This window comes from Cephus cinctus, unplaced genomic scaffold (assembly GCF_000341935.2).
Source record: "Cephus cinctus unplaced genomic scaffold, Ccin1 Ccin1_scaffold1043, whole genome shotgun sequence".
Taxonomy (NCBI): domain Eukaryota; kingdom Metazoa; phylum Arthropoda; class Insecta; order Hymenoptera; family Cephidae; genus Cephus; species Cephus cinctus.
In genome coordinates, this window is record NW_014333574.1 from 617,221 (window position 1) to 643,921 (window position 26,701).

Sequence of the window (26,701 nt, forward strand, 5' to 3'; positions counted from 1 at the left end):
AATAAAAATATCAGTACGCTTTTGTCGTTTACTTTTTTCAACTTCCACATTTCACCGTTTGAAACTCCACACCTTCCACGCTAAGGGCTGTCTCTCCATTTTCTCGTAACTGCTTTTACTTCCAATCATCGCCGAATTCCTCTTCTTTTTTTCCTTCTTGAGATTTTTCAAAGTTCGGGGGTTCAGTCGCGTGTCGATTCCCATAGGGTAGGTTCCGGATGTGGCCTGATCTCTATCCCCGTTTTCTTTGACGGTTCATTTCTAAATATAAAGGCCGTGTGGCCAGCATGTACACCACACTCTACGTACACACACTCGTTATATGTCAGCCCGCTTGAGATTCAATACAGTATCTGTATATCTCGTGCACATATCTACTAAAATGCATATGGTATTCACAGAAATGAATTTACGTCTGAAAAACAATATGAATTTTTTAAGCTACTAACCGACGTACGTACATGTTATTCAGACTTGGCAGAAAAGACTTTTGGGAAATTGATCCATGCCTCTATGTGTCATATGTGTTAAAATAATCTCGCGTATATAGGAAATATGATGAATGGACTTACGTGTACGTATTTTTTCATCATGTACAGAGAAGAATGAGTGGTTTTCATGTGTCAATAAAATGTTTATGTCTCTACAGTACGAGGAACGCGTGCGTGGCGCCGTTGAGAGTATGTAAGTGCGTGATATATAAAGTGTTTAAAGATATGGTAATGTATTCACATGGTTTCCATGCACACATGGAGAAAATGACGTCTATAGTGAAGAGTAAGCAGCCGTCATATTGCTTGACTCGGCTTTGTCAGACCGGAAGTCGTTCCGTCAATTCAAGCCAATTTTTACGCTTACCTGTCCCACACACCAGCATGTATTTATGTACGTACCATAATATGCCATCGTACAACATCACACGCCATACGCTTCTGGAAAAACGGAAGTTGAATTCAGAGTGTGAATATTTATATAAACATTATGAGTAGCCTTCTGGCATTAACCATTTAAGCGATCAACAAATTTAGGTGTGAAGAGAGGAAGCGAAACTGATTCTGAAGTAGAAAAGAGAAAAAAAACCTCGAGTATTGAGGACAGTGTGGCGTAACGATAAATACCTAGTATTTAAAAGTGGTAAGGTAAAGTGTTGATCAAAAGTTACAGCACCTTGAAACAATGCAGTAAGAATAAAGCGCGAAGAGTGCTGCAATCGAGACGTACGTGGATATAAGTAGAAATATAAAAATACATAAATGTAGAATTTGTGCTCTCGTAGGTTGTCAGTCGGTGTGGGCGTTCGACCCGCCATCTACCAGCCTCACCCATGAACCTCCGTAGTTCCCTACGTTTATTCTCGGCTCGTCGAACATAAATATTTCTTTTTGTTGTCGCGTAAAGTCACAGACAGAAATGACGCCGGAGCGTGGAGTACGGAAATCGCTGGGAAAATCTGCCATAAAAGAGACTTAAAGTGAACATGGAACGACATAAAGCATAGCGGCATTGTATTGTATGGACTTGGATTAAAAGATTTTTGCAAATAAATCTTACGTTTTTCAAGAACGCCATTTTACCGATGACACTACGGCAATCACGAGATTATGTCGAGTTTTTAATTTGTGCCTACAATTTAGCACTGGATTTTGGAATTGGAATTTCTTCGTTTCTGGATATGACTGTTAATGGATATTGGAAAAAGCATACATTTTATGAAGCCACAGATAAGGTAGGATAGGAAGTGGAAATGGAGCCAGACTTTCCAAGCAGGGAACCACCGAGGGAGGAAGCCCATCCGTATCCGGAGGGGCATTTACAAAACCCCATTCAGCGTTCGGCTGAATGAACGAAGAAGAGAAAAAAAAGGAAAGAAATAAATACAGCTCTTAATTTAATTACAATTAACTTCCGTGAATATTATATTATACAATTCTAAAGCCCTCCTCTCTAAATTGCTCCTCTTCCGGTTCCGTCTATTCACACCGCATTTGATTTTGTTTCCGACTCTTCTTCAAATTTCTTTATCTAAAATACCCAAAGATTCTTAACGATAAAAACAGTATGATAGAAAAATGTCTTTTTCGCGTACACCGAAAACTTTGCAGAAAATATAATTGCGATTCGTCACGTTATCTTGGCCGCGCAGTTAATTGTCCGCTTTCCAGTATAAATTGCGACATATAAAATTTCGCACGCAATTTGTCCATTGTCGATTTTGGATCCCGACAATTACATTATCTTGAGTTAATTAACTGAGTTTCCCGGGAAATACAGAAAGAAGGAGCGAAGACCCGAAAAGGAGGAAAGGAAAAAAATAGAGAAGAAACAATGCCCTGAGAAGATCGTCCCACTTACGCAATTTCTCAGCTGCTCACGCAGCTCGCAGCTACGCACAATTATATTACGCTTTGTCCCGTTCTACGCATCACGGCTTTTCGACTCTCTCACAGTTTCTCCATATCATTATTTCCCTACTTTAACATCGCGCTTGAAAATCGCACGCCATTAGGAAATATTCTCTGCTCCCGTTCGAATTACGCTAGTACAGCCGTATTCCCTGTAATGGGGAATTTTATTTTTAAATCGTTAATTTGTATTATAGCTCATAAGCAAATCGACACGCCAACCCGACCAATTAATAAATATACTTTTTCCTTTAAGCATTAAAGAAATTTTCAGCATAGAAAATCTTGATTCCAAGAGTTATTCGTAGCCGTAAAGATTGAGGCAGGTTAAAATATACAAACTGTCTTGAAACATACAACAAAGATTTTATGATTCGTGGGAATACTTGAATTAATGAGTATAGTAGCTAACGGTATAATGACGACGATAGTAAAGTAACGTAGTACGCATAGATCTAAAACAGAGTAGCGTAATACAGCGAGTTAGCTTGATGAGAAAATAAATGCTATAAAAGACTGAAATAATGTCGATGCGAATCGGAAGGAAATTCAAAATAATAAAAGTTTCTCTTCCAACGTGTAGAAATTATCATGGCGTAGACTGCTCTTTATCGGTTTTCTCACAAGTTTCCGTTCCCACAAAGTGGCTCGATTGTTCTGCAAAAGGAAGCTGATCTGTTCTATGTATTCCATGTTCGTCTAATTGTCCTTCCATAATTTATTTCTCATGGCGTCAGACTGCGTAAATACAGCTTTGGCATGGATCTAAAGCAAAAGGCTTATTACTATCGCTCCTGCAAGTTGAATTTTGGCCGTCTTGGACAATTAAAAGATTTCAGTGCACGGCTACAATTTCCCATATTAAACTGCACATACGATTGTCCTGAAGAGCCCAGAAGGGAAAAAACCATCCACGAAAGCATAAATACCTTCGAAGCGAACAATAATCTATATAATACTTGTGTACACCTTCATAACAATAACGTACAGTTAAATTTCAGAGAAACGTTTCACAACTATTGTATTAGCAACAGAAAATGTTTGTGTTCAGTGATAATGAGAAATACTTGTAGTAAAATAAAGACGAGTCGAATTTCAGTTTGATTTCAAACCATAATTGAAGTTAGTTTCACTTGCTATGTGTTGGTAATGGAGATTTCTACTTAAATTGCCATCGGTTGGACGTATACTCCTAAGAGCATAAGTTTATCAAAATTAACAAAGTAGTAGCTATGCCAACTCACAGATGGTACTAAACGAGCGATAATATTTACGAGAGGAGTATTTGTTTCATATTTTGCAGAGTTTGACACATGGAAACGCCATGCGTTCATTTGAATTTTTAACATTTTTTGCATTGCTTGTAATAGCCAAGTGTAACGAGCAAGAATGTACAATCGATTCTAAGGAATCTTGCAGTGAAAACGATACTCATCAGAAATACAAGAAAGGTTTATGTGTATAGAACGATTATAACCTCAAAAAATGAGATATACTATTCTTGATTAGGAAATATTAATTTGATTAAGAAATTTGCAAAATAAAATATTTTTACCTGCATGAATAAAGATTTTTTACGTTTCCCGTTGCAATACGATTATGTATTTTCATTCCACGAAATAATAAAAAAAATTGTAAGTTTGTCCTCGCATTATATTTAATATTGTGAATGTTGTATGTATGCAGAGATAAACGAAAAATATAATAAGTACTTGGCAGCGGTTACAAATGCCGAACAGGAATTCGTCGAATGCAATCGTACCAACTGTGGATGTTTTTCAAACGTGATAGCGCGAGATTTGAAACCTTTTCAAGAAAAAGGCATTAGTCACGAATTGATAAATGCAGCGAAAGTAAGGTAAATTACCTCATTTCAACTCTCTTATTCAATATTTTCAAGATCACTCAAATTCTTGTTGCAGTGGTGCAACATTATATCAAATAATAAAAGGTCGCTTATATCGAGAAACGGATTGTATGTTTCCATCAAGATGTGCTGGAATTGAGCATTTTATTTTGAAAGTTATTGATAAACTGCCTGATATGGAATTAATCATAAATACGAGGGATTATCCGCAATCAAGTAAATACTATGGAAATATGTTACCTGTATTTTCTTTCAGCAAGGTAATTTAGTTGTGTTATTAAATTTTCAATGTGATTAAATTGTCTTCTGTTGCGTTTCATTCACACTTATCTTTTCAGACTCCAGAATATTTTGATATATTGTACCCTGCTTGGTCATTTTGGGAAGGTGGACCTGCAATATCACTATATCCACGGGGTCTTGGAAGATGGGATCAACACAGAGTTACCATAAATGAAGCCAGTGAAAAGTATCCGTGGGAAGAAAAGGAATCCTTAGCATTTTTCAGAGGATCTCGAACCAGTTCGGAACGAGATAATTTGATTTTATTAAGTCGCAATGAACCGTCCCTGGTTGATGCTCAATACACAAAAAACCAAGCTTGGAAGTCTGACAAAGTACGGTTTTGATAATGAATTTGGTAGTATTTGGATTCCTGAGAATAATTTTTCTTTTTGGAAACGCAAATATACAAAATTATATCAAAATTAATTACATCGTTTCAGGATACTCTAGATGCCCCGCCAGCAAAAGAACTCTCCTTGGAGGAGCATTGTAAATACAAATATCTATTCAATTATCGTGGTGTGGCAGCATCATTTAGACATAAACATTTATTTTTGTGTCGGTCTTTGGTTTTCCACGTGGGAAACGAATGGACAGAATTTTACTACAAAGCAATGAAGCCATGGATTCATTACATTCCTGTTCCTAAGGACGCTAATCAACGCGAACTCAAGTAGGACACGATATTTGTAATTTGCAGAAATTATTTATAAAAATTCATAAACAATACACATGTATTTCTAGGGACTTGATTCTATTTGCTAAGGAAAATGATGGCTTGGCAAAGAAAATTGCAAATCATGGAAGAGATTTTATCTGGGGCAAACTTCAACTATCTGATATAACATGTTATTGGAAAAAACTGCTCTCGAGTTATGCAAAACTTTTGTCTTACAGACCAACACTTGACAAGAATCTCGTAGAAATTAAAAAGAAATAATTAAATGCCCGCCGCCGCTAAATTCAGAAAGATAAATAAATTGTAAATGCATTCCAAAAAAAAAGATATCATTTTCTCAAATACTTTCAAAGCAACGTTAGTGTGAGGTTAATCTTTATATCCAATATCGATCAGAACACTAATGCGCTAGATGCAGCTTTTGGAAAATTGACTTTCAGGACAAGCGCATCATCCATATTGCTTATTTCAGTATTATTAACGATACTTAATTCCACTTATATTATATCTTATGAAAATAAATTGATCTTACGTTATTTCACTTTATAAGTAGCTTGCTCTGCCGACACGTTAGTCTGGGATGCGCTCCAATACACCAACAAAACTGTATACAGAAGAACGTACATCAGTATATGCAAATGATAAATAATCCAAATATTTTAGAGAAAAAGAAAATCTATAGAAATCATTTGTTCCCACTGTATGACATACGTACTGACTTATACGATGAATTGTACTTCTTCAGGGACGTTCATGTGTTTTTTCTCCGAGTATATACACCTAAATAAGTTTTAAATATATAATAGAACCGAAAGGACGTGACATGCGTTTTACAATTACATTCCTGATGATCCCTCGTATCATTGTGTAAAAAAGATTATGTAAAAAAGGACTAATTTAATGCCGACCACAGAAAGATAAAACGTCCATTACGTACACTATAGGTATAACATCCGTTATACAGACAATACGATTATCTTGGAATTATAATCTGTTCATATCTACAGTAAAAATAGTACATTTATTATGAAAGGTTCGTCCTCGTGCACTGGAACTCGCAGGCACGTATGAAAGAAAGAGAGAGAGAGAGAGAGAGAGAGAGAGAGAGGGAGAGAAAGACGCAATCAAACAAAATGAAATATGGAAAAATAATGGCATGGCCCGTTATAAGATATTTACATGGACAGTTTCTATTCCCCATTTATTATTTTCGTTCCTTGGGAATATTGTAATAGATTATAAAGACGAGCACAGTTATCACGAATAAACTGGTCATGGATATTCATTAATGAATCAAATAATTAAAAACCAATATCCATCAGACATTCGTTATGTCATCTATATGTACGTAACTGTATACGAACGTTGTCTCTGCTTGTTATTTTGGTAAATAAACATTTTTAAAAATGGATACTTTTTTTTTTACTGCTTCAACTTATACGGGCCACGTAGAAGAATTTTATTGTGCATTCGAATGGCGTTTTTTTGACCTTTGCACAGACGCATTTCAATTGCACTGAAAACATATACTTCCCATGTTTCAATTTTTGTTTGTTAAATTTGACAAGTTATTCTCTCCCTTTTTTTTTACTCTACATCTAATTTCATATTCACTCCTTTCACTCACTCATTCACGTAGTTTTCTCTGTTATATCGTATTGAACGACTGCTATTTGTCAGCTGCGCACTTAACCATTCTTTAGTCTTTTTTGTCTCACACCGTAGGATTGACGCCTCCGGATGATGATAAACCGATTCACAATGTTAATTAACCGTTGTATCCACATTATTAGGTTTACCGTGGCATGGACATGGTAATTTAGTTGACCGCGTGGCTTAACGATCTAGGATACATTAGCTCCTAACCATTTTAATTGAATTTTTGTAAGGAAACCAGTGTTAAGTGCCAGGAACACGATAAAAAATATGAAATTGGACAATTTTATCGAGATTCAGCCTTCGTCTTTGGTGGCCTGAAGGCTTTTAGCTTTTTCGTTTTCTTTTGCTTGGTTGCTCCTCCGGAGCCGGACTGGAAAGCTTTCCAGCTGTCGACTCTGGATTGTCTAGACTCCTCAAAGTTCCGCTGCCATTCCCGTTCTAGCGCAGCTTGTGCTTCTGCTGATAATTCTTCTTCTCTTTTTCGTTTACGCTGTTCTGCATCTCTAGTAGCTAATTCCCGTCTACAGAATGGATTTATATATTTCAATTGCTTTGGTGTGTAATAATGCTATTTACCTTCTGCGCTCCATGTCAGCAAAGAGTTTCATCGTCATGACCCACACTGCATGTCTGTATCCTTCCTCAGTTTCTTCATCTAGCACATGCGCGCCCGTTCCATCGTTTGCGTTTTTACCTTCTTTCTTTAATTTCTTTTTCTTCTCCGTAATCTGTATTTCAAATTAATCATGTTACAGAGATCAAATTTTTACTAGAGTGGTTTTATATGAAACCATTTTAATAATATCATTTTACTTATTTTCAAATTACCATGTGATCTGTTCGTGCCTTTGCCTCTTCGATAACATCCATACACTTTGCTCTAGTTTCTTCATTCTCCAAGGTTTTCCATGCTTTGTTCACAACTAAAATTAAATATACAAAAAAAAAAAATAAAATATAAATGACTACAGGACATATATAAGTCAATTATATTCTTACTCTCAAATGCTTGTTGGGCTCTTTCAGCATCATCTTGGTTTTTGTCTGGATGTACCAAAATTGACATCTACATAAAATAATATTGGTAAAAAAGTCACGCAAGTGATTCGTCAAGAATACTTCAAGATTATTATTAATAAACCTACTCGACGATATTTCTTCTTGACTTCATCGATGGAGGTGGTCGGATCAATTTGCAAAACTTCAAAAGGATTCAAATTGAAGTACGAGGAACCAGGACGTAAGAGTCTATCAATTTGTTGCTTCGGAGTCAAGACAGAGTCCCTCTTCTCGATTTCCTTAACCTGAACAAACAATAAATCTATTGCGGCAAACGTGTTAATTATAAGATATATAATGCGAAAATTTACAGGTTAAGTCTGTAAAGAATCCCATCCCTAAGCAATAAAGAATCATATATGCGTTCATGCATATACTCATTATAAAGATCATAGTAAAAGGTACACCACCCGAAACTCAAACTTCCCTTGCATTAACCGTCCTCATTCACATTTCAGGATAAATATCGCTGACGTTTATCAAACCTGAAGAGGGACATTGTTGTTTTCACGATTACATAATGAGAGGAAGGTGCCACGTTCCAAATTACACAAAGCACCAACCAACACCGCCATTCCAAACAAAGTATAAAGTAACCTACTTCTGTATAAAACTCGTTAAATTCATCCTCTCTTTTCGCTGGAATTTCACTGGATAAACTCGAGTTGGAGGCAGCCATCTTGTTTCTTATCACACGCTCCACCGACTGTGCCTCCATCAACACAAATGGCCGCAAGTGCGTCAACTATATCCAAGAACTACAATATCCACAAGATGACTACTGTTACCGACCGTGAAAAAAAATTCATTCTTAAATCAACGTAGATTGGCAGGCGTCACTAGTGTAGCCCTTTAAAATTGCAGGGAAACTTCTGTTTCCTCGTGAGTTACCTGAAAAGCACGTGAAACTGGCGAGCCAGTCACAATGTCACAAATGGTCACAATGGATCACTATGTCCAGATTGACTTCGCGTGGTAAGGGTCTCGAGAGTGTATCGTGGCGTTTTCTTTTTGTGTCCGTATTTAGATCGATGGTAGTTACGTATGCACATTTTGGTTTGGTAGCTGATAGGGATCGACTTTCAACGAAGAAGCGGCGCTCGCAGACAAAATGCGTTTGGAAACGATCGGCTTTATTCAGTCGACTCAGTGGAGGCTACCAGTAATGCCGCCATTTACGTATATAGAGATAAGATCTTCGGACCAGGTCGTAGTAGAAACTGTAGATTACGACATTCCATCAAACTCCTTATTCCTTTGGAAACGACGCGTTACTTCCGCGACGAGTCGTTTATTTTGTTGTGCTCGCATACATGTATCTCTTTCTTTAGGCTATAGTCACTGCTATGGCTTATAAATATATATAACGTTTTCTTTTATTTTGATATGGCTGACGTTGCAACTAATAGCATGCGCGATATCTTCCCAGGTTTTATCGATGATTTTTATGTCACGAGGTTAGAGAAAGAAAGAGAGATATAGAGATGCATACACAAGTATACTATATAGCCCGTTAACGTACGCACGAAGGATTGGTACAAACATTTTTTTGTGTCGCTATAGTAAGTAGTGATTCTTGATAGAATACTTGAAATTCTGGTGCAAGGCTCAGACTTGATACTGGTATCTTGCGAAAAGAAAAATATAGGGATCACTAAGAATTTCTCTATCTGAGGCCATTCCTTGTAGTAACCCGACGATGCCTTAAAACAAGGGTGCTGTAATAGATAGTCCATGGTTAATCCTACCCACCAGTTTTCAAGATCTAATGGTTGAGGGTACCCAATACCACCTAGGCTACTTCTTTCCGTTCGCTAATTCTCCAGGACATGTGCAAAATTCACACGATAAAATCTCCCAAAATTACAGCGAGGATAATCCGAGCAAAGAGTTTTCTAGTCAGGCTGCTTATAGTAGTAAAGACTAAAATTCAACGATCACCAGAGTTAAGGGAATAAACGCATAAGAAAGGTTGGATATAGTGGCGCTTCGTGATAAACGAAAGGAGAAACCGCGAATTGCGCGTTCCGATGGTGAAGTATGTAGAAGAGAGTGACGTAGACATAGATAGCGAGTGAGACAGATCAGTGGACAGGCGATAGGAGAGGAAATCAGAGAGAGGGAGAGAGAGAGAAACAGCGGGATTAACAGCATGCGATTTCCCTCTAGGCAAAGCGTGTTGCCCCCACCCTCGTGGAATTTACCTCATTCCCTCCTAACCCTTCGCCTTTGTTACAGGCTGATTGTGAGAGCAGCAGTGGTTTCCCCCACCAGGAGTACCGTCACTCCCCCACTTCTGGCCTCTCGACCTCCCCACCAGCTATGATGTTATACCCCCTGCTAACAGCCACAGCTCACTCTGGAGCATTACTCCCACTCTGTGGGATATCTGTGCCCCTACCAGAGCGATCGGACTGCCACCCACCCTACTGCTCGGTCACTCAGAGGTAGGCGCCAGAAATTCGCCTCTTCGCTCCTTGGCTCGGCTGTGATCCCTTTGCTGAGCTTCAAGGCAGTATGCGCCGCGCTGCCTAGCCGGCACGTTCCTCTGCGTCGCTGCTTTATTCTTGTTGTCATCATTCGAGGTCGTCGTCTTTTTCGTCATTGCTCGTCATTCGTTATTTAGCAGTGCTCTGAAGAAGTACAGAACGACGCACGAGTCACTTGGAGATGGTCTCCTGTGATTTATTGGCAATCGTTGATCGATGAAGGTGATTTCTATTGGCAGCGTAATTTAGCGAATAATTGTGAGAACATTTTGGAGGTGAGAGGAGGGGACACAGGGCGATAGAGGGAGATAACGAGTATAGTAGTAGAGATTGAGAGCTATTGACAGAGGGAGAAAGAAAGAGAGAGAAGGTGTGAGTATAGAAAGGGCGAGAAAGGGTAAAGGAAAGAAATACCAAGTGAAGAAAGGACAGTGAGAGTTTTTAGTGGCAAGTCTCTAGTGGAAGGACTGGTACACGGATTCCGGGACATTGTCGGATTAAATGGAGCAGCTGTTTGTCGAGGAATAGATATTTCGCGGGAAAATTGAAAAGCCTGTTTTTTAAGATATAGTGAATGAAGAAGAGAATACACGTATTACGTCATCGTGTACTCGCGAATTGTGGCTGTGTTGAGAGATTAAGCGATTGGTGATGAAATACGTGAAATTAGATTCCCCACCTTTCTCAAGATAATCGAGCTGTATCTACGTCACGATCAAGCGGAAGATCTAAACGTACGCGGTGACCAAAGTGCGCAACGGATAAACTTTTCTACCAAAACATGGCCACGTGACCGCGACTCTCGACGATTGTAAACACACCGAGCGACCCACGTGGTACGACCTGGGATATTTTCAATTTCTCCCTTGTGATTCATCGCTATTCCTACAGCGACACTATTTCTAACGGCGTGGACCGTAGCCGTTGACGCACCGAAATTGACGCACTACAGTCTTCTTCAGAAGTTACATCCTCTTTCTTTGGCACGGCACATTGGCCATACGAATACAGGAGGCTCGTTTTAACGTGGTGCACAACTTTTATTCATGCGCCCTTGGGAACTTGATAAATCTTTCATTTCTTACTCTACCTGGCCGCCCTTGAACTCTGTGCACAAGGTGGTGAACATAGAGTGATTACCTATCCCCGGGGATCTCGGGTCAAGAATTCAGCCTATAGAGAAACTTCGACCCTTGGTGGTCGAGGATCGTCAGTCAAAGTGGAGTACACGGACGGAGTGAGCATGATGGACTCGGTACCGAGTTCAGGTTCCGGGTCGGGATCTGGTACCGGTACCGGTGGAGGAGTACCCTTCGACCTGGAGAACGGTTTCGAGCCACAGACCAGAGCGAGATCAAACACATGGCCTCTACCTAGACCGGAAGGCTACGTCGAGGGTAACGTCGTCGGTGGCGGTCCTGGTGGGAAAGAAGGCGTCGAGGGTGGTACACCACCTCAGCAAGGGCCACTGAGCCAGGGCGGCGGACTTCTTCCAGTGAAGAAGAATTCCTCACGAAGAAACGCCTGGGGCAATCTTAGCTATGCGGACCTGATCACTCAGGCCATCACCAGTGCTCCCGAGAAACGACTCACCCTGTCGCAGATCTACGACTGGATGGTTCACAACGTACCCTACTTCAAGGACAAAGGCGACAGTAACAGCAGTGCTGGATGGAAGGTCAGTCAAATAATCTGTCCCCTCAATGTCAAACATCGTACTTCATTCCAATACCCACTTCATCTACCCTGCAACAGAGTTGGTTACCTTACCTAGGTACCCTTAAGGTTTCCGGTAATTAGAAAAACACTTGGACCTCAATTTTTACTAACGAATCCATACGCTGAATAAAATGTACGAGGCTTCTCCGAAGTACGTGGGGTGTATCGACTCTCGTCCTACAATAATCCTCTTTAGCTTTGATCTCAAACTTTTTCTCTTCAAAGATCCAGAAGAGACGCGTACGCCAAAAGTGATGATCGCGATAAAGTTCGGCATTCGTACCAGCGTCCTCCTCATGGGCCTGAAGACTCAACCTGGACGATCGAAATCGATGCAACTTTTGTCCGAGCTTCACCGAAATATCATCACGCACAGTCCGTCCAGCTAGATTTTCCATGCGTGATATTATTCCACATACGTTCCGTCGTATGTGCACATATCCATAAGAAAACAGATAGAGCAACTATTCTAAACACGCAATTTAATCGACAATAACTGCTAACGTAACGTGTAGCTACATTTGACGTGAAGCTTCGAAAGAGAGGGTAATATTCCCAGGCACTCGATTGCCTCGACTTTTCCACCAAGGTCGCGAGAGGTTAGAAACTCGACGTAAATCGGCTGAAAGCCGTGAACGTCGCCGAACTATTGCGCGGAGAATCACGGGGCGTCACGTGGTTTCGGCACGCCGTAACGCGCTCTTGCTTAGTCTAGCTACATACCTGAGTTTATCCACTGCATATTACATATCTGGCTACGCCTTTGAATATCACCAGCTAAGAGACTCACGTTACTCGGGCACTAGCAGCAGCAGCAGCAGCAGCAGCAGCAGCAGCTATGAGATTAGTTTGAGCAATACTTGAGGTAGATTTGCATGCTGCCTTCAGCGAGGGGCCGGTCTAACCTCACGCGACTGGATAACGCTCGAAAGTGCGTCCGTTGCGCGCGTGCAAATTGCTCGACAGGCTGGCAACGTGACGCTCGCGGAAATTCGGCGGCTCGCAGATTCTAGACCAGCAGTAATAGACAGAGACAGGCAGCACGCGTGGAAACGCTACTTACACGTGGTGCATCGGTGCTTCTATAGACGGAGGTTTCAAGCGGGCTTAATACTAACGGTTGGATCTTCGTATTATCCCGTCGCGGGGGGTCGATTCTTATATTCCTTAGGGACTCTCTCTCTCTCTCTCTCTCACTCAATATATGGTATATATGAATACTTTACATACCCGTGACTCGTTCAGGCGGCTCTTACTACTCTCGACCTCGCGAGCACACAGGATACTCAAGACGAGGGAACTTTTCATCACTCGTACGAAGGGAGAGTATCGGAGAGCAGGAAAGGGAGGGAGAGAGAGAGAGAGAAGGAGAGAACGAGCTGAGTAAAGCCGGCTTACCAAAATCCTGTATCGTGCTCTCGCAATTCTCCCTCCCTCTCTGTCTCTCTCGTAACACGTTAGATACACGTTGGCGAAAGTGTGTCAAGATTCCTCCTACGGTTTCGCCCTCGTCGCCTCGACGACGATCCCGATTCCCAAGGGATAGGAGGGAACAAGATTTGCCGGATCTACAATTGGTCCATATCCTGTACCACACGCATTGACACGCATTGACACGCACTTGGCGATGCTTCGAGGAATCCTGAGGAATCAGCATAGCGCGCAATCCGTGTTTACGCACGGGATACGCAGTTAGCGTTTTAAGCCAGATGTTAAATTAATAGCGCACAAGATTTTAAGCAATGTACTCGCGACTTGTGACTCGATCGCCTTAACGGCCAAATCTTCCGAGGCTAAGAGTGAAATAAAAAAGCGTGCGAACTCGAGCGACTGGCGAATGCGCGGGAGGACACGGCGCCGCCGCCGCCGCCGACGCCGCGTAGAACGCAGGAAAGCAGATAACCGAGCCGAACCTCGTAGAAGAGGATTTATCAGAGCGAGAGTCTGCTCGGCGTGGCGGCGTGAATTTAAGCGGGCTTTCCGCGTTATTTTTGCACGGCCGGCACTCCGCGTGGTTGCCGGGTCTACCCGGGCGCTGCTCCCACGTTGCCGATATCGTCCTGGGGTCATCTCGCTCCACCTACTACCCGCAGGGAGGGAGGGGAGGGGGGGGGGGCCTCTCCGTGCCTCGTCCTCGTCTTCTTAATTTCCATTCTCGTCTCTGCTTCTTCTCTTGGAATATGCATGTAACGTGCAACACGTAGACGCACATATACTTTGCTAATTTCTTGAAGATGCGCGACATCTTAGCGCGGCAATCGCCCCCCCCTCCCCGAGTACACATTATGCGTCAACGTACTTCGCCGCTGTACAGGATATATCGCATGTACGCGGATTCCCGTCGGCACAGCCGTCGGAGGGTGCGCGCGCAGCCTATGGCGCAATAGCCGGCTTCGGAGAATTCGAATTCCAGCGGGACTGCACGCCCGGCATGTTCAATCCTGTTCACGGGTTCGGGACGGTCGGTCGGCGTATCCACCTTGCCTGGAGCAAGGCCGCGATTTCCTCCTGGCAAATTGCGACAGGGATCCCCGCGCACGCTTCGGGGTCTACCGCATTTTAACGAAGAGGACCACCTTTCTCCTCTTCAATTTCTCACCTCGAGTAACTTTCCAAGCAGGAACGGTAACGCCGCCCGACGTTAGCAGCGCCTCTGGCTGCACTTGCTCGTGGCCCCAGGTGCGTATCTGCGATCCTGGCGGGAAAAAGAGGAACCTGTAGGACGGATCGTGCACAGAGCGCGGCCACCGCGACGCTGCTCAAACTTCCTCGGAGAGGGATCGCACGTCAGTACGGACAGCAGGTACTATTACAGTAGGTCGGGAAGGTATGTGCGAGGGTGACGTAATGGGTGTGCGGGCAGGTACGTAACCGCTGCCTTCACGTAACGTTACCCTTGACTCTACTAGGTGAGCAGCATTGCAGCTCGTTACGAAGGCGCGCGATCGCGCCACACGCGTCCACGAGGCGCGCGCAGGGATACTGGCTCATTGCATTGGCTGCCGCGTGGAATTAATCCGCGACACGCACCCCGCCGTGCGAACAGTAAATATTCCTCAAAGGTGCCCCGGAGCTCCTTGGCTCTTGCATTGCGCAATCACGTCACGTGGGACTCGCGCGCACACTGACAGGTTACGAGGGTCGTGTACAGGTATTATATTTGGGAAAGAAGAAAAACATATCGAAAGTAATAATTAAAGCAGCGCATTTCCGTCGTTCCTACGAACCGATCCTAATGCCTGTATCACACGGACGATCAAAGAATCTCCCATGCGAACTCCTGACGCTCGACGTTGGAATATCAATCCTCCTATCGGTATTCCATAATCATATTTGGCCACCGGCTTACCATGCGTTCGCGCGTATCGCGGGCCCTGGAGGTGTCTCTCCACCACTTTGCCGGTTTACGTATACAGACGCGAGTATACACGGTGATCCAATCCGATCCGATCCCCGATTCGAGGCAATGACCTCGCGTGCCATTTATTCCTGCCCCTCTTCTCCGATACGTCCTTCTCGACCGCCACTCTGTCACACCAGCTCCGTGTCCCAAGCTTTTTAGACTGATCTCTCTCTCTCTCTCTCTCTCTCTCTCTCTCTCTCTCACTCACTCTTTCTCTCTCCCTTCCCCTTACGCTTACCACCACTCCCCGTGCAGCGACTCCTCTCTTCTCGAGACTCTCTCTCTCTCTCTCTCTCTCTCTCTCTCTCTCTCTCTCTCTCTCTCTCTCTCTCTCTCGCTCCCTCGGCCAGCGCGCAAACGTTAAAACACGACTACCAGCATGTTCCCTTGCGATCGTCGTTACGCAGCGCGTCGCTCCGTAGCGTCGTTGTCCATTCGTGGCGTCCTTGTGAAACGCGCGCAGCGCCTATGGCTCTCTCGCACACATCGCGACACGCAGCGAGACTCGATTGTCAAATCTTGACGCAATTGTCGAACCGTGGATGGCCCAAGGACCAGCGTGTGGATGTGGCGCTTGCTTCTACTCTCGTATACATATGTATAAGTACGTTCGGAGCGTCGAATGGGAGAAAAAGTAGAACGTGCCCGCCGGGTTATTAAATAGGTCTGTCTATTTGGAATCCGAATCGGATCTCCGAAGATCTGGATTTCCGTTGGCGGCTCTTCCGTTGGAAATTCAGTAAGATACGGCAATAACGATACTTCGTAGGTAGGTCAGGTAGAATGTGACTGGGTGCACCACCGGGCAGTATCGTTTGCTGTGCTAACAACCAATTTAGCAATGACCGCAAGGCTCGTTCTCGTAGGTAGTAGGTAGTAGTAGGTAGTAGTAGGTAGTAGTAGGTCAGTCTCCTGTTGTGAACTCTTACTCTTCAGGGCTCTTGAACCCGCGCGACAAGCTGCTACGGCGGGGCCCACCAATACGTTGGATCCCTTTGTGCACGTGCAGGGAGGTCGTGCGTCGCGACGCCTCTCGCAGACTCGTAGGTAAGGGACACGCACTGATAAGTTGCGCACGTGCTGGTACGTGGCCCAGAGTCGTGTGCGTCGCTCCGTGAGCGGGTAAGCAAGTGGCAAAGCGGCAACGTAGCGAGAGCAACAGGTCGCTCGAGGGTTCTTACCGTATAGTAAACGTCGAGCTCTCCTTTCTCTCTCTCGACTCTCCTTTTTTACACTTCCCCCTTTCTCTCTCTCTCTCTCTCTCTCTCTCTCTCTCTCTGTATATTCGTATATTCGTTCTTCCCGATAGCCTCATTCGCATTTCGTCTCCGTTGCCGATCGACGTTCTTGCTCGGCTACTGGGATAATCGTCCTCGTAAAAAGTCAGGCTCGTAAGCACTGGGGCGATCAGGCAGGGATAAGTCTGGCTGCTGGACGAAACCGGAAGTCCATGACGCCACGTGCTCGCCTTCGGTCTCGTTTCTGTCCCGGGACTTTATTATTCGCTGTTCCACTACCAGCGAAATGCGAGATGCTGTGGAAAGTCCTGGGGCAACCGGAAGTCGGTCGCGGATCGCTTGATTGAAGTCACGTGTCCAAAGGAGACGTCACGATTGAGTTTAATCGCCTATCTGTGGATTAATTGATTGTCCAGCTAATTTCACTGTCCGCGTAGCGCGCGCGTGGGTTTGATCGTCCAGTGTATATTTTTTATTGACATTTTTTTGATCCCCTCCTCTGGTCGTGAGCTGGACCCGTTGCACTCTGGAGATTGACGCTGATGCTCTCGTGTCGACGACTGTCGACGCGGAGGCGTCGACGGATTCCCTTATCGTCGCCATGTGCACGCGGCTTGTCGAGCGGTTCGCGTCGCTGCCATTCGGCGTATCACTTGGAAATAAACAAACAACGATCATCAATTTATTGGGCAACCACGGACTCGGGTTGCAGCGGAATTTCGTAACGCTGGCGGCCCGAGTGTCCTGCTCGGATGGAGATTTGGATTCGGGAGTTTTTTGTTTTTGCGATTGGCACGCACTTTCGACGTCCTCGCTCGAATTCACTAGTCGCTTTGGCAGGCCTGCCACCTGCTAAGTCGAACGAGGTTTCGCATTTATACTTTCCCGGGGATTGCCCGAACCTCGTGCCCTCGAGGATTCCATTTTTTTTTCTTTTTCGAAACGATAACAGATTTCACTGATCGTGCCGCCGTGTATGGGTGTTAATACGATATACCGAGCGGACGCAGATCCTTTATGTATTTTCATGAAAGTTTCATCGGTTTCGTGGCTGAATCTGCTTTCCATGGCAAATCGCGTTATCTGGCCAGAGACGGAAGAGGCTGGAAAATAATGGATACCGCCGAGGCGCTTCTCGTCCTGTGACAATCCGATTGGCTGCGCTGACTGGAAGTTTCCTCGAAATCCTGCTAAAAGTCATTTATTCCAGAAGCAGCGTCCAAGAAAAAAAAAAAAAAATACTAATCACTCGATGAACACATTGTATGACAACGTATGCTAATATCTTAGAGGCCCGAGAGAAGCAGGGAGAGACAGGGAGCGAGAGAAAGAGAGAAAGAAGAGAATGCAGGCAATATCTATAGGTCGAATATACCACGTGCAGCGTCATCTTGAATTCCTACGGCAGGAAGTATCTGGTGAATGACGATTCCTCGGGATGTAATGTATTCGCATGCGATCAGCGAGCAACGGCTTCTCCGGTTGCTTCCGAGAAATAATCATTATCCTCGCAATCGTTCCGTTCACGCATAACACGGCCGAGGCGAGCGCGCGTCATCGAGTCAGTGACCATAGTGTAAACAAATGATTCGGTTCAAAGGAAGGCGGGAAGAACGACACAAATCTCACTGACGTGAGAGATTCCGTTTGGACCGAACGGATCATTTTTTAGGGTCAGGTATGATCCACCAGCGATTCATCTCGAATCGAAAAATTCGTAGGCAGCGACAGAGTGAACTGAGCCAAGGCGAAGGTGGACCAACCGAACAGATAAGGATAGGCCAGGATCACGTGTGCTCGTGTGTGGATAAGACTTTGTAGGAGGACTGTACATTGTCTGGTGCGTAGTAGCCAGCAAAGGCTGGACCAATCGTCGTGCTCGACAAGAGGGGCCCGACCAGTCGCTATGTTCGCCATCCGAGTCAGTTACCTACCCCGCCACCACGTAGCCTGTCCCGTTCGCACGGGAACGTAGGTGACCCAGGTCGAGCCAAGTGGCAGCGCCCTGGAGGATCGTCACACCAGCACCAGCTGTTCCTGCCAATGTCGAATCGTCCCAATCGTCGGCTCAATTTTATCAGTAGCGCCAATGGGCTTGACTACTGCTGCTTTTATCGTTTTATCTTACACGCTGCTTTTCTAGCACCTCGCAGAAGCTTCTCGAGAAGTCTATCTGCCACGGTAATGGAGGCGAGCGATGCCCTTGACGCATCTTCTATCTCGTGTGGGTGTGTCGGAAGGCAGGCCAGCTAGTCAGCTAGTCAGCTAGTCGAGCGGCTAGGCATGAGAATAAAGTCCGCGTAGCTCTTGCCGAGGGGGTTCGGATGTCGGTTTCTATGATATTCTCCCTCCCTCTCTCTCACTCTCTTACGCGCAGATTTTGCGCTCCTTTTCACTCTTTACTACGACGCCACTTGGCGTATTTATATACGTGTATGTGGTTTCTACCGATACTCGAGTTGGCTATCCCCACCGCGCCTACTCCGGACGCCCTTCGGCCACTCTCGGCTATCCTCGGCTCACTTCGCATACATGCCTGCGTTTGTTGTCCAACAAGTGTCGCATGCCGGTATCGGTGCTCTAAAGTTAGATCGACTCATGGGAACGTGCGGTGGCGCTGTGGCCGCGTCTCTTGCGTAATCGTTACGCAGTCCTGGACCTAGCCGAGGCTTTGGTTATGCCGACCGATTCACGATCGGATCTTAGATCTGCGGTTGGAGTATGGGAATTGCTCTTTGAGATTGCGACCTCGTGATCTCTTGCCTGTCTCATTATTTATTTTTTTTTTTCATTTCTTTAACTTTTTTTTTTCTTTTTTTTTTCTTAAATTGACATTCAGTACAATTTTTTCGTAGCGTTTCTGCGGTTTAACCATTCTCTCGTTTGATTCACCTGAATTCATATGAGCTTTTTATTTTAGGTTACGTATCTGGTTCCGTCCGCTACATTGATCTACACTGGGCGTCCTCGCGTTATTCTTCTAGTGTCTTATGGATTTCTAATCGATGATAATTATAATCAATGAAGCTGTTGGAGTATCAGACTTTGCGAACGATTATGTAATCGTTACGCGACTCGCCATTCCTGCTTCTTCGACAATTCTGCTTCCTGGTGGTATCTCTTTCTTATACACCCGGGACTGCGAATTTTTACAGCTCCGAATCAGGTTTCTTGGAACTTTACGACTACGTATTATTATCGTTCCCTTCGGCGATACTATTGCCGATGTTTCTATTCCTAATTCTAATTACGTTAGCACGCGTCTACCTACCTAACCACCTAACCACCTAATCACCTACCTACCTACCTACCTACCTACCTACTTACTTCGTACGTCCTACACCCTCCTCCACTCATTCACTTACTCGCACAGTTGCTCTCCCGAGGGTCGAGAAGTCCCGGTTATCGTTCGACGCGCTAAGGACCGTCATTACTTGGAATTATAGTCCCTACTGTATTATATTCCACGAATACCTTTGGCGCGCTTCACTTTCGAGACGTTATCGTTTTGTCGTATCAGTTAAGGCAATTATAATGTCATTCCGAAGACATCGGAAAGGTTATACGATGCACTTGCTATATAATTATACAATCCGGTCTGTCATAATTATTTCGAGACAATTTTACAGTAGGCTCTATGGGTAATCCGATCGAAGCTGTTGAACATTGAATAGGTCAATGAAGAAAAAAAAAACTTGTTTCCTACGTATCGACAGTTTTTGGGTAAACTGTTGAAATTTATTTAAATTTTTCTTCCGACGCGAACGACTCGTAAGTCCTGAAGCGTCCTACGTTACGGTTTGTTTCAACGAATTTTCTCGCTTTCCCTCGTTTAAGGAAAAGCGAAAAGCAGACGATTTTTGGTACCTCGAGGTATCCGCGAGGCGTCGCCTTAGTCGCGTCACGCAACCAATTATACTTTTGCCGTACGCGTCGCGCGATCAGCGGATATTACGTTTTTGCATATGGCACAGTTAATGACGGCTATAATTATTATTATTACGAGCGATGACACAAGCACTTTGAGTCTTTAACACACGCAACTGCTTGCTGAGACCGAATTTCTTTTTTACTTCATCTCGATCACGTAGTAATAAGATGCATTAGTTAAAAACAAAAAGACCCTTCATGTACCCGGGGGAAAGAAATCGAAATTTCTGTCACCAACAAAATTGAAATGAAGATTTCGGCTTCCTCCAGCACTCAGTGGCGTGACTCGTGTCGAAATGTATCTTGAAATTCTTGTGCTATATCGGTTCCCTCTTCAACAATCCCTGACCCTTGACCGCTTGAACCAAGATTACTACCTGGTAACAGGGACGTCAGCTGCCTCTATACCCATTACCGTTACCTTGTATAAAAAGGTAATAAGATGGACCTACGTCATATACCTATCTGACAAAAAATAATAATCTAGACGAAATCTCAGTATTTCTATGTTATCTAGATACTTTTGTCCGATACTCTTTTTATGTATAATTAGAACAACAAAAAGTGTATATTTATCGCCCACACAATTTTCTTTTTTCTTTTTTTTTTTTTTTTTTTTTTTTTTTTTTTTTTTTTTTTTTTTTTTTTTTTTTTTTTTTTTTTTTTTTTTCGTTTTTCGTGTACACAACTACTAGAGGGTGAATAATTAAGTGAACGGCAATCAGGATATTCGAGTGGAGTCTGAAGTGGGGAGAGAGCAGGGTCAAAACGTCATCTTCGAAATGGTTCAAGGTCAGTAAAGGCCTCGCATACCAGTGCCGTATCACAGGCACATCATCCCACCGGTAAATGCGAGTGGCACTCGTTTCATGCATACCACAGAGTCCAATACAGCATCTGCGGCCCGATGTGTTTTGTACACATGAACTTATATATATATGTATCAGGAAAGTAAGAGGAGAGCGAATCCGAGAGAGGTCGAACGCGTTCTAAAAATAACTACAGAGCCACGTATACGGATAGGTGTATGTAGCATTGTAGCCCCTGTCTATATCTATATATATTATATCTGCACAGAGAGACGCGAGTATCTTAGGGGTCGAATATTTCGGACATTCAGCCCGCTTGAGCGTCGCGACGCTGACCGGTACCGCTTTTACTTTGTACATTCGTTGCCAGTGGGTGGCGGAGCTCCTCGGGTCGTATCTACTTGTATATCCGCCTTCAGGATTATTTCCACTGGCTAGGGGGTATTCTTCGTTGATGCTATATGTAGCACGGGAGTTGGCTATTGTTGCATGGGAATAGATTTTCTCGGTATTTACGAATCTACAACTATTCAATTTTATTTATTTTCTTTTTTTTTTTTATACGTATAGAGATAACTCAAAACGGGATTCATTCTTGTATTGGACATTTCTATTTGCATCGGATGTATGTGTAATTTTCAACCTGTCGTGTATATAGAGTGGGAGAGAGCTTTTTAACTTCGTTTATATAACTCGTACTATTTTTGGGATTTTTTTTTTTTCCTTTTGTTGGTAATAACGCTATAGGAGCTTACATGTTTTCGTATCCTTAGGGATATTCTGGCGCAGGCCTTATTGTGTCAGTCTCGTGCAGGATATCGTTTCATATGTCACTGCAATGACTCTGTTTTCTTTGCGACACGTGTGACGCGCACGCGGTATTTGCCGAAATGACTCGTGGTACCCCGGCTGCGCCGTCTTTAAAATTGCCATGGAAAATGTATTCCAGAACCACGAGAGAAATTTGATTTTCTTGCTTGTCTTGAAATTTGGACTTGTGCCGTCGACGGGTCCCAGGGACAACGCGTTGTCGGTGTTAGAATTTTTATGTATTTTTCTTTTAAAAATTTTATCGACGATACCCAATGCAGGTAGCTTATCGATTAATAAATTTTAACGAAGTCATTTTATCAATCGAATCGTTGTACCTTATACACACAGCAATCAGTCCCATCTACCGCGATAGGCGTCGGGACGCGCGCGGACTCGGCGGCAGAGATTGTCATTCGGTGGGTGGTTAGAATTTTACACGGACCCTGCCGATTGACGCGTCGCGTGGCGTCCTCGGGGACACTGGCGCTATCATGAAAATAAACAAAACCCGCGCGTTATGCAAAGGAAAAGTGACGCAGCGTTAATACGCGCCACACCGACGCGCTGGAAATCGAACTTTACCATCGAAAAATTCAACCTGGACTTTGGGACCCTGATACCAATTGTCCATTCGATTAATAAGGTAACAATAACGATTGCGTCCCACTACGATTATCACGCGTGACAAAAGAGTGGCGCGTTAATATTTTTGCCACGTTCTGTTAAAATTGTCTATTTGGGAAAATTGCAAAAAAAAAGTCATACGAACAAATTTATTTGACTTTGACACCTTCATACGAAGATTCAATATTTTCCATGAAAATGGATAATCCGGTATGGGCGTTTGAGTCGGACGAGAAAAAAAAAAGAAAAACGAAAAAAAAAAGATAAAGCAAGGTATGTACTTCCGGTCGATTGGCCATTGGTCATTCACGAGTCGCACAGGAACGTCACTTGTATCCGGTGGGGCGCAGGATTTATCCGTGTGTCCATAAGTGACCTACCCCACTGCGCAATACGGCAATGAGTTATCAGAGCGACGTTTATAATCGCGCTTAACAATCCATCTGTCGATCAATCAAATTCCCCGTTGCAACAAAATTTCCGCGAATCCTGTTAAAACGTCCTCGCGCAATCGCGTCTGCCGATAACATTAATTGCCGTTGCCTGTTGGCCTCATCGACTGACAGACAGACTGAACGACCTGGCGACCAATTAGTCAACCGAGTTTTCATCGATATGTCCTATATATATATATATATATATATATATGTAATAAGTTGAGGGGCGACTTGGAATATCGCGAGTCTATGACCTTACCTCACTGCTTTGACATTGGCCAATATGTTATCGCGGTTATCGGGATCGCGATAACTTATCACTCGGCAATCCAACTGTTCAGACCGATTGTCGTTACTTTTCAGAGGTCCCTGTAGAGGCACATACATGGCGTATACACAGATGTGATACACTTGCGGGATGATCGCATTGAAACTCGAGGCGTATCGGGAGTTATCGCGCGTCCTGTTATCAGCGCGTTATCAGTGCGCTCTGTTTGACGTGGCCTGCGCGAGTCAGGCTCTTCGTTCTATTAACGTCGGGCCTGTAATTAAGAGGCTTCACTTGTTGCGGGAAATTCTCTCGTGACTTCTCGCTGCTACGTTTTATCTTTTAATATGTGGATCTTATTAGGGGGAGGGGACACGGCTTGCTCGGGTTAGGCTAGGTGGATATTCTGGTATTTTTCCTTAATGGTTTCGTATAATGGACGGCTTTCGATTATGGGCATTTGTTGAGAATACTTCAAATTATTTTTTATATTATATATTTTTTTGCATCATTGTTGCGTATTGTATAATTATATTTTACTAATTATACTCTCGTTCTAGCGAGTGCCATTATTGCGATTTTTTTTTTTTTTTTCGTTGACGTCAAATTGTTATTCCGATTGTCATTTTGTAAGAGGCAAACAAGATCCGACTATGCGTAGGCCTATTCTTGCTTGATTATCATAGAGGGACCTTGATAAATTTAACGAAGTTTGATTACGATTAAGAATAACTTCTTGCTCGTCTTTTATCGCCTTTATTACCATGTCGTAATCGAAGACCAAAACGGGCGCGATGTTTGACAAATAACATGGAGCGATCGTTATGCATTTTATTTGGACTTCTCCGAGGATTTTCACGAATTCCTCAAAGTTCAATCTGAACATTGTCACGAGACAAACAAAGTATTAGGACTCGAAGGTGGTAAGTGATTCGGTACTGTACGATCAGCATCTCGCGAAGCGACGGGCACTAATCAGTGAATTAATTAAACCAGTCTCATGACCGTTAAATACGACACGATAAAAATACCGTCCAAACAATTCCTCTATATTCATAAAACCCCTGAGGATGTTGCACAGTCATAAATAAAATACAATAAAATCAAATATTTTTTAAAATAAAATTAAGCTATTAAAAACATGCACATGTCGTCTCAGTATATTTCACAGTCCACGGTCCATCCGCAGGATTCAATAACCAGCGAATAAGTTCAATTTGATTTGAAGATTTTGAAAAAAAAAAAAAAAAAAAATTGCCATCGCCATGTACCAGCCCGAGTATCGTACACGAGAAACGAAACCAAATGATTAATTAAAATAAATCCAGTAGCCGAAGCAGATTGAGTCTGCATCTACTGGCAGTTGGCGGCCTGACATTCCGGCAGAGCGACATTCTCTCGCGATCGTCGAGTTTTCATGAGAGTGGGGCTTCTTTTCGTCAGTACTAAAAATAGTGGCGCCGCTGTAGTAGCTGCGACCTTCGGGCCTTTTGGTTACGTCGGGATGTAAATTGCGAAGTAAAGGGCCGGAGCCAAGGCCGGAAACCCAGCGAACCTACGCGGTCACCTACGTGACGTTACCCGTACTGGCCCACGCTTCACGGCCATTCAGAGTCCTTTCGAAGTCCTCCTGCAGCTCTTCAGCTGATTGCGAGACCCGCGACGCCGTGGATCTCGAGCTTAGGCTGCCCGATCCATGAGATACTCCATCGATATTCTTCTCAGGATTATCATTTCCGTCGTTATCGTCCGAGCAGGTTCAAGGGTCACGTATCGTTTCATCTCATTTTACATACGCAAAGTACTTATCTAACTGCGGCTAATCGTTCCTTGTAAACTAGTCGCTCCGAATATTTTGGCAGATTCACCTTCGAGATAAGATAATTTCTTCGAGTATCTTGTTCCTTTTTATCTACCTTACGCTGAATACCGAAGGACCCATGTTACCCGACGTGCTCTGGGAATTGAGGTTGGCTTTGTGTCCAGTGCGCCCTGAAGTGAGCTGCTAGATTTATCGCTGGCTCTTTATCGCTTGAAACTTCGGAGGGGTTATCAATGAGTGCACAGTTGCCACATCTTCTCGATGCACGCACACGCACTCGGGTCTTTCGTAGCTGTGAAGCCTCTGTTAGGAGGAGAGTGGGGTTGGGGAGGGAAAGCCAAAGACCGAGAAATCTCGGAGAAGGTGGAAGACGCTGAGAGTGGGAGTGGATGAGTAAGAAAGAGATCAAAATAGTTTTTGAAAAGTGAAATACACCGAAAGTTGGACCGAAAGATAAATATTGTTAAATACAAAGAATTACTATTTTTTAACTCAAAATTCATTTTTTTTTGTCCTACAAACGACTCACGATTTGAAATCGCGAAATGTATATCAATCAGATAATACATCTCGCTGCTATCGGTAATTTAATATTGCGCAAGGTCGATTGCACACGGCACGATGTACCAGTAAGAACCTAAGACAGTTTCCAAGATTTTCCTGTGCGAAGGGAAATCGATCCGATCGATTATCGATTTTCCCACAAGAACGTTAAGTCGCTGTCGGGCGACAAAAATGAATTTCGTAATCATATAGCTTTCCTAATAGAATCAAGTATTTTGGGAAGGTCGCCGTTTCCTTCGAGATAATCGAAGTGAAGGCGATAGAAGCCGGAGGCGGGAATTTCAAAATCGACTTTTGTCTCGCCAGTGCTTTTCCACTTGGTCCCACAGTGGTTATCCTCGCCGTTACCCATTAACGACATCAGCTCCTGGATCCCTGGAATAAGTCGATGCAAAGAAACGAGGAAGCCCGGAAGCTACTCTGCGTAGCCAATGCTACTGGGCTCCATGGACGAGCGTTAAGTGCCATTCACACCGTATCGCCGAATGTGCCTATACATAATTTATTAATCGATCACGTCACGATTGACTTTCGAGAACGATCGAACGTGATCCAATAATATTAAATTGGCAGAATCCAATTAAACTGGGAGCCGATGATGCGTCGTCTCTCCCCCCCTCCCCCCCTCCCCTAA

General features: G+C 43.7%; 3 protein-coding genes across 9 annotated transcripts in view; 2 read left to right on the top strand and 1 right to left on the bottom strand.

Annotated features, from left to right (window-relative positions):
• Window positions 1-3,197: 3,197 nt before the first annotated feature.
• Window positions 3,198-6,047, top strand: LOC107271816 (O-glucosyltransferase rumi homolog). Its single transcript, XM_015748250.2, has 6 exons — window positions 3,198-3,853; window positions 4,089-4,260; window positions 4,325-4,529; window positions 4,608-4,886; window positions 4,995-5,227; window positions 5,299-6,047. The coding sequence occupies exons 1-6, from the start codon at window positions 3,727-3,729 to the stop codon at window positions 5,492-5,494; spliced, it is 1,212 nt and encodes a 403-aa protein (XP_015603736.1). The 5' UTR covers window positions 3,198-3,726; the 3' UTR covers window positions 5,495-6,047.
• A 63-nt stretch (window positions 6,048-6,110) lies between these two features.
• Window positions 6,111-13,482, bottom strand: LOC107271817 (dnaJ homolog subfamily C member 8). 5 transcript variants are annotated; one of them, XM_025089112.1, is made up of 7 exons: window positions 8,843-9,142; window positions 8,553-8,709; window positions 8,038-8,196; window positions 7,892-7,958; window positions 7,721-7,815; window positions 7,469-7,620; window positions 6,111-7,413 (listed from the first exon to the last, which is right to left on the bottom strand). In XM_025089112.1, exons 2-7 carry the CDS (start codon window positions 8,667-8,669, stop codon window positions 7,176-7,178), a joined length of 828 nt encoding a protein of 275 aa, XP_024944880.1. In that variant the 5' UTR covers window positions 8,670-8,709; window positions 8,843-9,142; the 3' UTR covers window positions 6,111-7,175. The 5 variants fall into 5 exon arrangements, with proteins under 5 accessions (XP_024944880.1, XP_024944882.1, XP_015603737.1 ...); XM_025089114.1 differs by lacking the exons at window positions 8,553-8,709; window positions 8,843-9,142 and adding an exon at window positions 13,390-13,482; XM_015748251.2 differs by lacking the exon at window positions 8,843-9,142 and having other exon boundaries at window positions 8,553-8,762.
• LOC107271814 (forkhead box protein O) overlaps window positions 10,412-26,701 on the top strand; it is an 81,906-nt gene continuing 65,616 nt past the window's right edge. For 2 of the 3 annotated variants that reach the window (XM_015748247.2, XM_015748248.2), the window contains exon 1: window positions 10,413-12,118. In XM_015748247.2, the coding sequence (XP_015603733.1) occupies window positions 11,684-12,118 (435 nt within the window). In that variant the 5' untranslated portion in view covers window positions 10,413-11,683. Of the gene's footprint in view, window positions 12,119-26,701 lie in introns of all 3 variants that reach the window. The other variant, XM_025089106.1, reaches the window with a different exon arrangement.

What these genes read in the sequence shown, in the direction of transcription:
- LOC107271816 (XM_015748250.2), top strand. Translation starts at nt 3,727, where the DNA reads ATGCGTTCATTTGAATTTTTAACATTTTTTGCATTGCTTGTAATAGCC. An exon ending in TCATCAGAAATACAAGAAAG is followed by an intron (nt 3,854 to 4,088) that starts GTTTATGTGTAT and finishes GTATGTATGCAG; the next exon opens with AGATAAACGAAAAATATAAT. An exon ending in ATAAATGCAGCGAAAGTAAG is followed by an intron (nt 4,261 to 4,324) that starts GTAAATTACCTC and finishes TTCTTGTTGCAG; the next exon opens with TGGTGCAACATTATATCAAA.
- LOC107271817 (XM_025089112.1), bottom strand. Translation starts at nt 8,669, where the DNA reads ATGGAGGCACAGTCGGTGGAGCGTGTGATAAGAAACAAGATGGCTGCC. An exon ending in AGCCCAACAAGCATTTGAGA is followed by an intron (nt 7,816 to 7,891) that starts GTAAGAATATAA and finishes ATTTAATTTTAG; the next exon opens with TTGTGAACAAAGCATGGAAA. An exon ending in AGGCACGAACAGATCACATG is followed by an intron (nt 7,621 to 7,720) that starts GTAATTTGAAAA and finishes TTTGAAATACAG; the next exon opens with ATTACGGAGAAGAAAAAGAA.